At 55.0% G+C, this 16,572-nt stretch overlaps 1 protein-coding gene across 1 annotated transcript; it reads right to left on the reverse strand.

Annotated features, from left to right (window-relative positions):
- Nucleotides 1-483: 483 nt before the first annotated feature.
- On the reverse strand, nt 484-16,403 carry DUSP4 (dual specificity phosphatase 4). The gene is made up of 4 exons (XM_026508363.4): nt 15,538-16,403; nt 6,370-6,515; nt 5,077-5,296; nt 484-4,445 (listed from the first exon to the last, which is right to left on the reverse strand). The coding sequence occupies exons 1-4, from the start codon at nt 15,965-15,967 to the stop codon at nt 4,060-4,062; spliced, it is 1,182 nt and encodes a 393-aa protein (XP_026364148.1). The 5' UTR covers nt 15,968-16,403; the 3' UTR covers nt 484-4,059.
- Nucleotides 16,404-16,572: the final 169 nt, after the last annotated feature.

The raw sequence follows: 16,572 nt of genomic DNA on the forward strand, positions 1-16,572 counted from the left end.
GAAGTTAGTAAAATGTCCTAAGATTCTGTGTGAGCCAGGCAGGACCCCTTGTTATCAACGGGGCGGGGGTGTCCCAGCGGGGGTAACGCCTTATATATTCTCCTACTATAGCCCTAATCACTTCCTGCTTAGGCTGTATGACCTCTCCTACCACGGAGCCATCCTTGTCACTGGGTCCCGTGCCTGGCCCAAAGTAGATCAGATAAAGGACACTCCCTGTCTCTTCTTGCTCAAGTCTTTCTTTCCACGGGAGGCTCTTCCTGGAGAAACCAGGTTCTTAGAGATGCAAGTCAGCCTGCTCCTGTCACTGTCCTTGGGTGGTGGTCAGGGAACAAAAATGGGCCTGATTTTATCAGCCGGTCTACCATCTTACCATCTCTGTCACGAAGGTCACAGGATTATCCAATGCCCCGGACCTTCTTTTGTTCCCTTCCAAGTCATCACAGCAGTGCAGTTTTCAAGGAAAGGATAAACCAGGCCAGACATGATTGAAAATGTATTTATTTTTCTTCAAATGATCTTTTTCAAGCAATAAATAAAAAGACATGTCGACTCCTCTAAAAAACAAAACCAAACAAAAAAAATCCCCTAAACTATATACATCCTACAGAAATACGAGCATATCAAACGTAGAAATGACATCACTCTGAAAGATGCGACTATTTACAAAAGTTACAAGTATTGCATTGCTCTGTCTCGAAGAAGCCTCTTCCTCATATGACTCATAAGCTCTAAGGACGGGCAGGGTGCTCCTGGGGGACGGGGATACTTTTAAGAGGTGAAACTCCCCATATCTTTCTTGCTAGACAAGGAACATTTAAGCAAAACCCCAACATCCAGACACTGTATTCAGGTCCCTAACAATGTTCCACAGATCAGCTGCCCTTCAAGGAGCATGAAAGGTGCCCCGTTCAGGAGGTCGCATGCTCCCTGAGCTCCTGAGAGAACCCATCTTGTCCCTCCACTGGAACTGGCAGCAGGAACCTGCCGAGACAGTGACAAACCCCTGGCTGTGGTTTCTGAGAGACCCGCCTCCAACAGCACCTTGCCCTCCAGAAAGCAAGGCGGTTTCCCCCACCTTGGCCGCATGTGGAAAGCACCTGGGGAGCTTTGAAACATACGGACGCCTGGGTTCCAGCTCCAGAAATCCTGGTTTAATTGCTCTGGGAGAGCCTGGTAGCAAGGTTTTCAAAACTCCCTAGTTGATGTCAATGGACAGCCAAGGCGAACCACTGCTTTAATACTACGGGCTCGGTGGCCAACTCCCACCCGAATCGACCATCCTACCCCCTTTCTGTCCACTTTCCCACAGATTTTTAAAAATTTTCTCATGGCTTCCCAACCTTGTCGAAAACTCTGGAATCCAGCTGGATTGAGCACCTGAGCAAAACGGCTTCAGCCTAATACTTCTCCATGGGAAAGTCAAGTCCATTACCCTTAGTGCTCCATAAACAACCTTGGGTCACACAAGATTCCAGGAGGGAGCCGACCGCATCCCTTGGTCACTAGAGAAGATCCAAGGTAGCCAGCAGCACTGCTGACAGATCAGTGAAAGTGGCAAGGTTTTCTGGCCATTACAGAAATTTTGCATCACCAGAAATCACTTCATGGGAGAGATGCCAACTGAAATCCACCCGGCCATTTGAGCTGACCCTGTGGTGGTGTCTTCCTTATAGAGTTATTTCGAGTCATCAAAGAGGCTTCTTGATGGCAGAATTATGACAAAAAAAAAAAAAACCCCTTTTAAGATCAAGCCAATTTCCTATTTTATCTCCCAGAGTTCTGGGACTCAGGCTGTTATTAAGTACAAAGAAAATGGCTTTATAAATAACAGTTTGACATGGTGACAGAAGACTTGAATTGGGAAGCAGGGGGAAAGATATGTCTGGGGCTGGTCCCGAGCTCCAAATGTCCGTGTGGTTGGAATCCAGTCCGGGAAAGCACGATACGTAGGTTTTGGCAAATGTACACTTGTTCTATAGAAAGTGAGTCTGTTCCAGGTGACTTTCCCTCCCCTGCCACAGGCTCCCCCACCCCCCAGGTCTATTGGCTGTTGGAACCCATAGCTCTCGAAGCTGCAGAACTCACTGGACCTCACTCATCACAAAACACAGAGCAGTTCCAGGAATCAAGGAAAAAGTGGGAACAGCCAACTGTGCCATCTCTAAATAAGTCCATTGTCCAAGGACCCCAACCCCTCACCTCACCCCTACCTATTCAGCCAAGCAGCTCCCGGGGACGGAGGGAGCCCCTGGCTTTTCAAAAAACAGGAAGCGGGAACTCTGGCCTCCCCCAAAGACAGGGCTTGACAAAGGCAGGGTGAGTGATGCCAACACAGGTTCATGTTTATAGAAGGAAATGTAATGAACCTGGTCCTGTCTGGGATGCCAGGAGAAGAGAGAATTCCAATGCTATTCTGACACTGAGGCTTGAAGTTATTTATGGATGAGCGAGAACGTTCATTTAGATCGAGACTCACAAGGGGCTAAAAAGAAAACCAAAACCAACCAAACGCAAAGAAACCCAAAGACCAAACATGCTCTCATTTCTAGACAAGTTTGCAAACACCTGTAAGCTGGCACTCCGTGACAACACGGTTCCACACTACGACAAATGAAGTCACATGTAGCTTCCCTCCTCCCTCCCCCCAAGCCCAACCCACAGAAAACATCCTTCTCCCTCCAAAAGCCTTATCTCCATTTGGAGAGGCCCCTTAAAATGGCATTAGCCCAAGAAAGGATTCCAAAATGGCACCCGCGTGCCCACGGTGCCCAGGATAGAAGCCGAGCAGCCAGCTCCTGACTCACGCCCTCTTCCCTTCTAGACCTCAAACATGGTGTTCACTCCCCTCGTCTTATTCAAATAAGGGCCTGGAAAAATGAGCTACCTAAACCTGGAATTTTAAGAAGCCAAGAGCTTGTTGCTCTACTGCCCTCCAAACAGGCAAACCCTCTAAAATGAAAACCACAGATCTATGCAGAAGAGAGAAGACGGTGCTTCCCATCACCCGAGGATTCACGTCAGGTCCATCTCTAGTTAGCTGCTCGCCCCAAGGGCCGCGCTCCACGTAGGGCAATCTCGACTGCACCCAATTGTGGGACTCCCACGTAAGACAGTCTCAATGGCACCCAATTTTCCAGGAGCACCTTTAACGATGCGGCATTTATCACAGATGATAGACAAGTCTTCCAGCAGATGTGTGAGAAAAGGCTCCCACCGCCAAACGGAATTACTGACCCTAAGAAAAGGTTGTATCATGGGGACCTAGAGCCGCTTTCGCGTTCCCTGTGCCCAGGAACCAGCTTCAAAAGGAATCAGAAAGTAGTCCTTCCTTTCTTCCTCCTGCCACCCCAGCCTGCTTACTTCTTGGTCGCAACCAGTGCGAGCTGGGAGACACCGTGCAGCTCCTAGCGGCCTGGCCCTTTGCACGCCCTCGGCTCCGCGGCGGGGCGCGGACATACATATATCCTACACGCACCCTCACTAGGCTCCTTGCACTTGCATACGCTGAGGAAATTCTTAATAAATACCTTTATTATTAAGCATCACTATCCACCTGTTGGTGATTTCTAAAGGAAAACCACATCCTGGAAGATTTCTTAAAAAAAAACAAAAAACAAAAACCTGTTACAAGAACAAAAGAAACGAAGGAAGCACACAGAACCAGGCACTTCCGGCAAACTTGTTTTTTGTCCCTTCCCCCCGCGCCCCCCTTAATAAAACTGGGCGGGCACATTTGCCAGGATCTGTGGGTTTCATAACTCCAAGCCTTACTGCTTAAAAAAATGAGGTAAGAAATTCCTATCTGAAAAGTAACACGGACACACAACCAAACCGAGGTCTTCCCTGCCCGCGGAGGCAGCCGTTATTGCTCTCGGTTGGAGTGTTCTGTCTGCGTGTAAGGTGTATTCGCAGTCCTTATTGCCATTCTAGCCGGCCCGGAGGAGGGGCGGGCGGAGCCTGGGCGCCGGGCTCCCGCGTCAGTCCCCGCGAGCCCCACCCCGCAGGGAGCCCAGGGAGCCGGCGGCGGCAGGGTCCGGGGCGGGGCTCCCCGCGGCCCTAGCAGCTCGGGGAGGTGGTGATGGGGCTGTGCAGGTAGGGCAGGCTGCTGGGGGCCGCGTGCACGCCCACCGACACCGGGAAGCTGAAGACAAACTGCGACGTGGGGGTGGGCGTGGCCTTGCCGCGCTCCCGCAGGGGCCCGGAGGGGCTGGCGGCCTCGGCGGCGCAGGACGTGGCCAGCACCTGCGACTCGAACTGCAGCAGCTGCCCCATGAAGCTGAAGTTGGGCGAGATGATGCTCCGCCGCTGCTTGACGAACTCGAAGGCCTCCTCCAGCCTCACCCGCTTCTTCATCATCAGGTAGGCCAGGCAGATGGTGGCCGAGCGCGAGATGCCCGCCTGGCAGTGCACCAGCACCCGGCCGCGGCAGTCCTTCACCGCATCTGGGGCAGAGAGCGCGGCGCCGTTAGTGCCCTGCGCGGCCCCCCGGGGTGGCCAGGCGGCAGGTGCGGGCAGCCAGCCCCCTCCCCGCCGGGACAGTGGGGGGGGGGGGGCAGGGGTTGTCTGTGGACGGTTGGAGGAGGGGCACTCCCATTCAGGGAATAACATTCCTAGCTGAGGAGGGGGAGGGGAGAAGCCCACTGCAGGGGACTCGAGGATTCCACCCATCCAGGCTATTTTTGAGTCTTTACCAAATGCACTAAGCTTGGGAAAAACCCGTGTTCAAAAGCCGCTTAAATCCCAACATACCTTCAAGGATTTCCATTTGCAGGAACAAAAACAATGTCCCGACTCTCCCTTTATTTGTCTTCCTCCCCATCCCCAAAGCCTCATCATAGAGACATCCGGACGCGAGGAGAACGTTATTGGCGGGATAGGCTAACAGCACGGGAGTGGGAGTCGATCTTCCTATCTGACCCCAACACAACATCCAGGCGGCCAGCCTCCCTTAGAGGCAGAGCGGAAATGGGTACACGCTGGACACAGCGCCCCCTATGTCCATCCTTCAACGGTGAGGACTCATGGTTCCCTCCCATCCTCCGGCCCTTGGCGTCCGCCACAGCGCCAACCTACCGATGTACTCGATGGCCTCCATGAACCAGGAGCTGATGTCCGCCTTGTGGTTGTCTTCCACTGGGATGCACTTGTACTGATAGTGTCCTTCAAAGTGGTTTGGGCAGTCAGAGGAGACGTTCAGCAGGGCCGTGATCCCCAGGGTATCCAGCATGTCCCTCCGGGCGGCGTGGTAGGCACTGCCGAGGTAGAGGAAGGGAAGGATCTCCACGGGACCCCCCTGCACCAGAAAGGGAAAGCAAAGGCCCCCGGACACGGTGAGTGTAAGGCACCCAGGAAAAGGGAGGACGGGGTGAGGGAATCTGTCCGAGGTGGGCTTTCATAAGCCCAAGGGAGAACCCCTGGGAACACAGCCCTCCCAGCTTTCCCCTTCTCCTGATGGGGCTCCCGGTGGAATGACAGGCCTGGCGGCTTCTCCAGCCTCTCCCCTCCTCCCTACTGGGAGGAGAGGGCAGGACGGTAAAGCCTGGCGGGCCCCACCCAGCGGTTCAAGCGGCCCACCTCCGTCCGCCTCGATACACGAAGTGGCAGGCGCCACGCTGGCCTTGCCGCACCATTTGCGACATTCCTCTACACCTACTATTGGCCAAGCTATCTGGTGTGTGGCGTGGGGACTTCCTTGGTAGGATACATCTTCGCTTGGCTCATTAAGAGCAGGTGTACGTCAGCCTCACAGACAAGAGGAGGGGTCTTGGCAACAGGAGGTAACGTTGGCTTAAATTCATGACATTTTCTGAGTCACATCAACTCGGATGATCTAGGATCTGGGATTTGGGAATAGAGCTGCTGGACCCCATAAATTCACTCCCTCTCCATCTAAATGAAAGGGCTAGAAGGAGTCGGCTTGTAAGGAATACAGCAGCTTGAGCTGGTTTTCTTAGGGGAGTTGGCCGACCATGTATGTCCACTTGGCATTTACAGTGGGTTGTACATGGAGGGGGTGGCCTCAGGTCCCTGGGCCGCGCCTTCAAAGAGGGGTGCTCTTTCAGCTTTCTACGTAGCAGGTCACACGCTTCCGGTTTAGCGGTCCTCGCTTGTCTGCACCTAACTTCCGAGGCTAAGGCAGAAAGTTATGTCTTTGTATTTTTCAGAGTGAGGCTAGTAAGAGGGAAGGGGAAGAATTCCAAGGATCAAATGGACCCTCCCTCACACCCCACCCCAATACTGAGGGCTCACTATGTTCTCCCCAAACTGAGGCACTGCATCCCAAACCCCTGAAAATTAGAGACCTGAAAATAAGCCCCCTGGCCCCCACGTTGCCGCTTGCTCCCGGGCTCTGGACCCCGAGTCTACCTGGTCGTGCAGTGGGGTTCCACAGGAGCTGCAGCCCACGTCCAGGGATTCCGCAGTGCTGGGGGGCACAGCAGGTGGGAGGGCTGCCAGGGCCTTGGTTTTGGAACAGAATTCTGGGTACTCGGAGGAAAACCTCTCATAGCCACCTGTAAAAGACAAACAGGTTCGGGTTAATAGGGTCACTATTATTATCACAGCAGAAAACCAGAAAGGACTTGTATCGTACCCCTAGACTGAGGAGAACGGCTACGAAGCTGGGGCTGGCTGGATCTACACTGGCCACCAGGTGGCGCTGTGGGCCCAGAGATAATGGCTACGGAGCCTTGAGAGAGCTTCCTTTGGCGGGGCCTTCATCAGGAAGGCAAGTTTTAGGAACAAGACTTGGGTTGGGGATGCAGACACAGAAAGGAGGCCGTGCAGGGGCAGTATGCCGAAGGGACCTTCCACAGCAGCTCCTGAGGGCGATGATAAAGCATGGGAGACAGGATGGCCACTGTGGGTTTCCATGAACACAGAGGGAGCCTGGTGCCGGGCCCTGGGACCTACAGAGATGTCTGTCACCCCCCAACTGCAGCCCTTCCTTTGGAGATGTGGGAGAGAAGGGGGAAAAAAATTACCCTGGCACCAGCCCTTCTGGATCTCAGCAACAGAACAGATGCCAATCGCCCGGCCTCACAAACAGCTGTTCCATCAACAAGGGGCCAAAATAAGAGGAAACGGGCTTAAATAGAAATCCCTCTTGCTCCATACAGGTTTGGGGCTAGGCAGGATTTCCTGCCCTGAGAGCCGCTAAGCTCTGGAATGGTTATCTGTGGGATCGTCTTCCGGGGAAGGGAGGTCTTTTTAGAATAAACAGCCAACTTCTCTGGAATCGGGTTAGTCCCGGGCAGGGAAGCGCAGGCTGGCTGGGGGTGGGCAGCGATGCAGGCAGAGTGGCCGGGCGACACCAGGAGGACAGAAAAGCCTGGCCAGTCTCTGATTCACCTGGGAGCTCCGGCACGTGGCTTGGTGAGTAACTTAGCATCGACTGTCCACATCTGGCCCTGCTTGTATTTTGATTTTGCACTTTCTGTAGGACCCACAGTGGATCATAAATTCAACAGAAACTGCAGGTTGCGGAACAACCACTCTCACGGACCCGCTCACCCGACAGTCACGTAGGTGGCTGGCACAGCTCAATGTCTGTGTGTGAGCGGTATGGGGCCAGTGTGCCCTCAGTCCATCCGTGGGAACCGTCCACCGTGCAGACGTGTGATGGTTAGTCAATGACTTGCCCAAATCCCACTCGCCCGCCCCTAGAAAATACTGTTTTGCTGAGGAAGGGAAATGATTCTTCGCCCCATTATGAGGCTTACAGAAACACGGTGTACATTTTTTCCTCTGAGCCCCAGTCTTCTGTACTCCCCTCCACTCCCTCCCTTGGGATGTAAATGGCTATCTCCCTGGTCACTGGCCTGGCTCCTGCTGAGCCACAGTTCCCAACCTCCCCGGATGGAAAACCCGCTCGAGAAACCAGAACTGGCGGTTTCAGGCGTGTTGGTGGCCTTCCCGGTCATCTCAGCACAGGGGCACCCCTCCTGCCCATTAGCACCCCTTTTTCCTGGAAGGCTACAAACATAGCTGCCCCAAATGCAGTGAAGGGAGGATGGGGGAAGAGCCAGCAAGTGTCCCTAAGACAGGACTCGGGAAACCTCACTCTGTGTTCCCCTTGGAAGGGTGGAAGGGGAAACGGACCAATCGACACACCGCTGGTGAACATTTATATACAAAGCCATTACTTGTTACTCTATACATTTCTACAGAATTTGAAGAGTTTAAGTAAACGAATCTCTGTGTTTATATGACATAATTTGAGCTATATACATTTTTTTTTCAAAGAAACATAAGGCCTGGGCGGTGCCCTCCATAAGCCCATCACCGAGACAGGCAGTACCCACAGGCAAGTGAGTGGGGGAGTCTTGGGGGGCCAGGGCCAGGGGGCAAGGTCACAGAGGAGGAGCATCCCACACCACCACCATCCCCCAACACCGCCCTGGGCACCGGAAGTGGTGGGGGCCTCAGAGTGATTGACACGGTGTTCTTCCCACTACGGAGAAGGTACAGGGCAGGGAACCAGACTGACACGCCGTCAGACTCGCAGGTCTGGGTTGCACCCCACCCCAGTCAATCATCAGCTGTACGGCCTAGGGCTATCATGGAACCTCTCTGAGCCTGTCCCTCATCTGTAAAATGTGATGAACCGTCGGGGCCTGGCAGTGTCCCTCGAGGACCACCTTGAACAGCCGGGGCCCTGCGCCTGGCCTCGGGGAGACACATAATGAAGCCTTCCTTTTTTGGCACCTACAAGGGGACCCAGCATTACTGGCAACGTTCCAGACTTTGGACAGCCTTCTCCTCCCGGCCTTCACTGAATTTTTTCCACTCACAGTCCTGAGATCCGGTCATCGGACAGAAAGGCAGGCATTGCACTGTCCAGGACCTTTCCCCATCAGGGCCATTCACTGCCTCCAGGTGGCTCAGCCCAGCCTGCAGACAGCACAGCAGAGCCGCAAGCAGAGGGCGCCAGGGCAATGGTGGGCAGGGGTCAGACAGCCAACTGGGCAGGACAGAGGTGACCCGGGGCCAGACCAGGCTCGAGGGGGGCCATTTGTCATCCCCTGCCCCCACAGCCCCCAGACTTCTCCTAACAGGACAGAGAGGGTGCGAGAAGACAGCTTTAGAATGGAGCAGAATCATTATGACTGAAGTCAGTTCCCTCTGGCAGATCTTTAAAGAACACGCAGAAAGGAATCGAGTGAAGAAGAGATTAGCCCAAGGGACTGGAGCAACCCAGGCCAGGGGCAGCAATGAGAGGGTTTTTCCCTCCTGAGCTGTCCCTAGCTTTGGAGGATCCATTACAAGGAGCAGCACCAAAGGAGGTCCTTTTTGCAGGCCGATGAGCTGCACTGGGCCAGGACGTGTCAGATGAGTAGAACACGCAATGACCGGCCAAGAGCATGCAGGCAGGGTGGTAGCAGCAGAAGCCTGCAAGTTAGGAAACCACTCACGCCCACACCCCACAAGAGCCTCCATCCTCTACGGCCATCAGCGCCATGTTAGTTAAAAAGACAGCCACTGTTACTAAGGGGAAATACTCACTCTGTGCCAGGCTCTTTCCAAACATGGGTCCAACCAGCAGCCCTTGAGGTGACTGGCCCCGATGTTACAAAAGAGGAAACTGAGGTTCAGGGCCCCCCTCAAGTAAGGGCAGGGCCAGCGTTCAGCCCACTGGCCTCGAAGCCATCTGCTAGTCTGGCCATCAGGAGCCTACCCTGCTGTGTGCCCATCTTTGCCTTCCTGGTGGTTCTTCTCTTGGGGGACGCACAGCCTGCTGGTTTCACCCCGTTGAAGACACAGAATTTTCATGCAAAAACAGAAAAGGATCTGAACAGGACACTCCTGACATTTCACCAAACTCTGCTTCTTTCCAGGGCTTTTCAAACTACAGGTTGTCACTTAGAAGTCTTGACCAGCAAATGGGATATAACAGAATAGAAGCCTCTGGAAATGCATTCCGTTTAAAGAGGGTATATAATTTCATGGAACTCTGGTTTCAGGTGTGACTATGTCCCTACAAGGCCACGATGTCAGGATTTTAGACTGTATCATCTTTAAGTGCCAATACTCTGTGACCCTAAATGCCACGAACTTTATTTGCAAACTACGGACTGACAGCAGGTGTCTCTAAGGATCTGCTTTTCGAGCTTCTGAATATCATGACACGTACACCAATGACTTTCCACCTGTTCTGTCTGTGTCCAACAGAATGTAATTCCATAACAGATATTCTGACTAATTTTGACCCGTTTTTCCCGTGTTCTTAATAAAAGACTTTCTAGTCTTAAAGCTCTCTTTTTCTCAACTTCATTTTGAAACTTGAGAGGCTAGAGGGAAGAAAAGGAACATAATTCCTCCCCACCCCACCCCGTCAATTTTCTTGAGGAATAACTCCCTCTCCTAGCTGAGCTCCACACTCTTTTTCTCACACTCACACAGCAAGGCAACTGTCACAGCTTACTGCAAAGGACCACCCACAGGCCACGCGTCCATGCAGGGCTGGGACAGGATGCAGGAAAGTGTTCTAGAAAAGGCAGGCTGATGTAGTGCTGATCAGATCACCACAATCGGACCCTTAGTGGGGTCTGTGATGGGGAAAGCCAGTCGTTTGGTGGTGACAATGGTCATGGATCTTAATACGGCTGTCACTCTCTCAGTTACCCTCTCAATCCTCAGCATGTCACCCATTCACAGGCAGGGCTCACAGACAGGGGCTTGTTCTCCTGGCACAAAAAACACAAGGCCGATGCTACCCAGCAAGAAAGTCCGTGTCATCCGGCTGTGAGGACGTCCCTTGATGTGGGTGCTACCTCGGTGAGCACCCATGTAAACCCTGAGCAATACTGAAAAGTTACCTGAGTGAGCTGCTCATGCGGGGACCCCGGGCACAGACCTGGGCGTCCTGCGCCAGCTGGCTGCCACCTACTGCCAATCTGGGGCCGGGTCTGGGTTGCGGTCCCTCCCAGAACTTCTGGGCTATCTGCTCCACTCAGCAAGCGGGCTTCCGCGGCCTTCCATTGGAGAGTGGACTTTTCTTCCTGTCAAACTGCCTTTGTCAGGCGGCAACGCCTCCCAGTGAGGAAACTGGCTATCTGGTTTCAGATGTTGTGATTTTTTAAAGGAATTTCTTGGCTCCTTAAATAGGGCCACCCTTGGGGCGCCTGGGTGGCTCAGTCGGTGAAGCGTCTGCCTTCAGCTCAGGTTGTGATCCCGGGGTCCTGGCTGGGAGTCTGCTTCTCCCTCTCCCTCTGACCCCCTCCCTGGCTCGTTCTCTCTCCCAAATAAAATCTTAAAATAAAAAAACCCACCCTCCCTCAGTCCAGTGTAGCCCCCCTCCCCTGTGAGCCCTGAGAACAAGCCCAAGGGAACTGGGATAGGCTTAGTAATGATCAGGTTTTCACTTTCAGTTGGTATCTACACCCCGTCTTTAGTTATTTTTGTCCCTTGGAAGCATCCAGTTCAAATGATGCAAAAACCAGTGAGTTTGCTTCATTCGTTGTTATTCTTTAACGAACTGCAATGGAAGTTAGAGATTATCTTTAAGGCCTACCATTTTGTGTCATTCTGATGTCAAGCCTTGGCTGTCATGGGCTTTGTGTCATGTTTGTAAGAAGAAACGCTAATTCATTTTTCTGGGTGGAGGAGGGGTGCAACCTAACCCCCCCCCCCCCAGGGTCTTCTGTTCGATGCCACTGACCTGGGGGGCGGGGCTGGGCAACTGGGGACAGGGAGAGACGAGACAGTCACCACAGTTAGCAGGGCTGCCGGCTGAGCGCTCCCCACTCCATCACTGGCCTTGCTGGCTGTTTCCAACAGAAAAGTGTCAGGTCACCATCTGTATGGTCAGGCCTTAGGACTAAACCATATGTGAGTTCCAACCTGGAGGAAGAAGCTAGACTGTCTCATTGATCATCCTTTCTCAAAACAGTGCCAGGACAACTTTTAAATCAGAACTCAAATGAAAACAGACAAAAGTCGTGAGCTGAGATGAATTTTAGACAGGAGAAAAGTAAAATAGTATTTTTATACCTAAAAATCTTCTGCATAAGACTGACTTATTTGAGAAGTATGAGAGGCAAAGAATGACTTCTATTAGGGTAAGAAAATGCTCTTTCTGTCTTTCTCTAATGACCAGGGTCTGAAACCCCAATCCGAGGATTTACGAAGGAAAGAGAAAGGGACTTCAAAGGAGATGTGGACTGTAATAAAATCTGAAAAGCTGAAATTTCTAAACTTTCCCCAAAAATGCCTTACAGGATTTTAAATTAAAGCAACCTTAGAGGAGAAGGAAGGAAGGAAGGAAGGAAGGAAGGAAGGAAGGAAGGAAAGAAGGAAGGAAGAGAAAAGAAAGAAAAAAAAGGTTCACGCCAATGGGAATCTTTTATTAGCAAAAAGACCAGAAAACGTAGTGATTTAAGTGACCGCTCTTAGCGAAACTTGGGTAATATTAGGAAATGTACAGGCTAGGCAGCATTTTACTGATATTAAATAACATTTACTCTTAACGGTGAATTCTTGCACGTGGTGTTAGTTAACCACCTCCATGAGTAACCACTGCCCTTCCAAGCGGCAGAAATAGAAACCCGATTTTTAAACACCATTGGTTGGTAGAATTAGAGAGCCTTTGGCTGCGAAGGATAATATAACTTCTGAAAATATTCTGCTGCATTTCTGTCCCGCAGGTTGTTAGAGACCAACACTTGGGGGTCTTAATGTCTGACCACGTTTACTCCACGCTCACAACCACGTGTGAAATGAGACCTACACAAAGTCCCATTACATGAAAATTCAAATGAGCAACTCCGACGGGAACCGAATCAGCCAAGCCCTAACCCCCTCGGGCATTTACTAAGATAATCTAAGGGGCTTTTCCTCCCTCCTCCTCCAGTGTTTCCCTTTCATTCCCTGCCCCCAGAGGGCCCTCCCACGAACCCACATTTTCACCGCCAGAACTCAGGAGGCATGCTTTCCTCTCCCAGCCCTGTGCGAGCAGACACCTCCCAGGTCTTCCTGGCCTCACTAGGGATGTCTTTTCATTAGAGAGCCAAGAGGAGGAAGAGGAACGGTGTTGAGACTTCCTCTCCTCAGCACAGATAGGAGAAGCAGCTAGGTTACATAGAATACGGCCCTGTTAACCTGGCAGCCGTTCTGTCTTCACTACATGACTAGTCCCCCCTCACCACCACCACCACCACCACCAATCACCACCACCCACCCCTCTGAATTTTAGAGGGCTGCTCCCAAAGGTAGGTTCCTTTTGCTTAGAAGACACAGCTGAACCTTTCCGGGCTACTGCCCGGGCCTGTTCCTGCAAAGGCATTAGTTCTACCTGCCACCCAGGCCTAGACGCTCGAGGATGTGGACTTGGGAGAAGCCTAGCGTCGCCCTCTTGCTACACCGGGTCAGACCCCAGGAAACAGTGCAGGCCTCGGGAGGAAAGAGCCCATACAACACTTTTCCTTTGGCCAGGGGCTTGTCAACGGCCAAGGGACTGTCATTTTACCCGGAGGCTCCTGTCCTACTAGGGGCTGTCATTTTACGCAGAGGCTCCTGTCTGACCCCGAGCATGAGCCTCGCGCCTATAGGCGAGTCCGCGGGGCAGCTCTCGGGACAGATCTGGCAATGGGCTCTCCCAGCGGGACCAGCGGGGTGCCACGACCCGGAGGAGGAAACCTTAAAAATACGACTTCCTCCCGGGGGCTTAGGTGTCTTCGCGCCCGGAATAAGCCCAGGGGCCAAGGCCCCGGCGCTGCTCTAGGGCGATCCCCTCTGGATTTCTTCCAGGAAGAGAAACAAAACAAAATGCACCGACTCCACGTGGGTCTGCACGACATCCAGAAGGGCCCTGGCTTCGGAGGCCCGCTAAGGAAGGCGCGGGCTTGGGCTCTAAATCAGGAGGGAGAGTCCAGGGTAGGGCGGCACCGAGAACACCCCGGCCAGCCCGTGCCACTCGAGGGGACGGTCGCCCCGGAGAAATTTTTCTCCGCGTTGCCACGAACGCCAGCACTGGGTAGGGGAGGGCAGGCGTGCTCGCCAGCCTCGCCCCCCACACCGGCGCGGGAGGAAACTGGACGTGCGTCCGCCGGGGGCTCCCGGGCACTGCTCCGCCACCAGGGAGGCGAGGCCGCCGGATCCCGGGCGCCCGGCCCTTCCGGTGCGACCCCTTCCCGGCACTTTCCCTTAAAGCGCTTTGGGGAGAAGAGAGGAGGATTAGGTTCCATCGGAGGTGCAAAAGGCAGCCCTCACGGAAAAAGAAAAATCAGCAAAATCGCCTTAGTAGTTCAACCGAAGGTCAACAGCAGCATTTCCCCAGCAGCTGACAGGTCAAATGGCCAGGAAACAACTGCCGAGAACAAAGCCCCCCGCTGTTCGGCAGGGGCAAACCCGGCTCGCCCGCACTGAGCAGTGTTGTGCTTTTTGGAAAGGGCGGCGGGAGAGGTTTCCGCCCCTCCTCCCGCCACCACCTCCCTTCCTCTCTGCTGAGCAGGTCCGGAGGGAAAAGGAAAGGAGGGAGGAGGCGAAGGGCGCCCGCGGGGAAAGGAGCGGCTCTTTGAAGGCCAGGGTCTGAAACGCCTCACGGGTTCGGAGGCAAGGACCGGACGCCGGCGAAAGAATGCGCGGAATGCGGCGGTGGGAGGCAGGGGCGCAGCGCGGCAGGGGCGCCCCTACCCACAGCCGGTCCTTCCCGTCCCCCCCCCCCCCCCACGAGAGGACCGCCAAGGGCCACGGCTCGACAAGGCCGGGCAGGTGCGGCCGGCGCTCTGTCCCTCGGATTACTTAGCACGGGGTTTCTGACTTCCAGATTTGACAAGAACTCCCGTCCCCGAAGAGTTGCTCCAGGGTTCCCTTAAAGCAAGCACACGCAGCCAACAGATAGTCGAGAATCGGGTCTGAACAAAAGGTCGTACTTTTCCGCGGCCTGAATTGAAGGGGCACCGTCCCATCTCGCGTTCCCCCGAATACTCAGTCCTCCCGCGCCCCGCTCCCAGAGCTGGGGGCTAGCCCCAGGCGGGAGAAGTTGGCCACCTTCCAGGCGGAGCTCGGAGTTGGGCAGCAGGGGACGAGACAAGATAGCTCCACACGATGTCGGCAACACGATCTGCCCTTCTTCATTTACCCAGCCATTCCCACTTCACTCTCTTCCCCGCCTCTGGGGTTCTCCGGACTCAGCGCAGGGCCCCGGCACCCCAAACCAAGAGGCCCGACCTGTCCCCACCCGCACAGCGGCACTGGGAGCACGCCCCGGACTATAGGTGGGCAACGCTTGGAGTCACTTCGCCTAAGAGGCCTGACGGTTAGGGAGTGTAAATAAACGCAAAATCTCCGAAGAGCACCGACTTGCAGGTGACAGAGGAAACGCACCCGCACCGCCTCTGAGGACTTCAGGCGCTCGCACTTGCACACAAACGCACAAAAACCTTGCAAACCCATGCACACCAGCGCGCACAAAGGAGTGCGCCGGGATCCTCACAGCCACGGATCCCTCCAGGCACTTCCTCTGCCTACTGATGCGTAGGCCGGCAAGCCCCGCTACACCTACCCTCCCGCTCGCGCCCCGGCGCCCGAGTTTACCTTTGAGCAGGCAGATGTCGGTGCGCTCGGCGTTGCGGCGCAGCGCCTGCACTACCAGCGACACGGTGCTGTCTTCGCGGAGGCTCTCGGCGCGCGGGCTGCGCTCGTCGTAGACGATGACCGCCGAGTAGAGGCCGGAGCGCAGGCGGGCGCGCACCTCCTCGGCGGGCAGGATCTGCTCCAGGCTCACAGAGCCCTTGGCCCGCCGCCGCACGATGGTGTTGCAGCGCACGTTGACCGAGCCTCGGATGTAGCCCGCGCTGTGCGCCAGGAACGGTCTGCAGTCCAGCAGCAGGCACTTGCCGCCGCTCAGCAGCCCCACGGCGCCGTGGCTGCCGCTGCCGCCCGCGCCGCCGCCGTTCTCTTCCCGGTTCATCAGCCTTTTGAGCACGCTGCAGTCCATCTCCCGCAGCTCCTCCACTGTCACCATGGTCGCCGGGCACGCGAGGAGGCGAAGGACAGCTGAGCTGCAGGAAGGGGCAGGCGGGGGCTAAGGGAAGCGAGTGCAGAAGTGGCCGCAAACTTGGCCCCCACGGCCTCCCACAGGCGGACCTCTACTCCCCGGTCCCCTTCCTCCCGCAGTCTCGCGGTTACATAGCAGTCCGAGCCGCCTCGGGCACCAGGCAGCACCGCGCGCGGTGCCGAGGGGGAGGCGGCGGCGGAGGGGAGTATGTTTACGGGAGAGGACCACGGGCTCCCTTCTGTTGTTGCCTCTATTGTATTTTGCCTGTTGTGCTGCTCCCGCCGTAGCCGCCACCGGCGCTGCCGTTCCGGCCGCCGCTCCCCACGAACTGCCGGAGCTCCGCGCACTGCCCCAGCCAGAGTTTCCTCTTTGGCTTATACATGTATTAAAGCTCCTCTGCTCTCCCCCGGGAGGGGGCAGATTCATTACTACCTCCCGAGGCCCCGCCTCTTGCCATTCCGGGCCTCGCGCCCTCCCCCCGCCCCCAGCGCCGGCTCCCCGCCCCGTCCCGGCTCCCTCCGCCCCGCCGGCCCCTCCTCCGCCCCCTCCCCTGCGCGTGAATGGAGTGAGGG

This window comes from Ursus arctos, unplaced genomic scaffold (genome assembly GCF_023065955.2).
Source record: "Ursus arctos isolate Adak ecotype North America unplaced genomic scaffold, UrsArc2.0 scaffold_27, whole genome shotgun sequence".
Classification (NCBI taxonomy): domain Eukaryota; kingdom Metazoa; phylum Chordata; class Mammalia; order Carnivora; family Ursidae; genus Ursus; species Ursus arctos.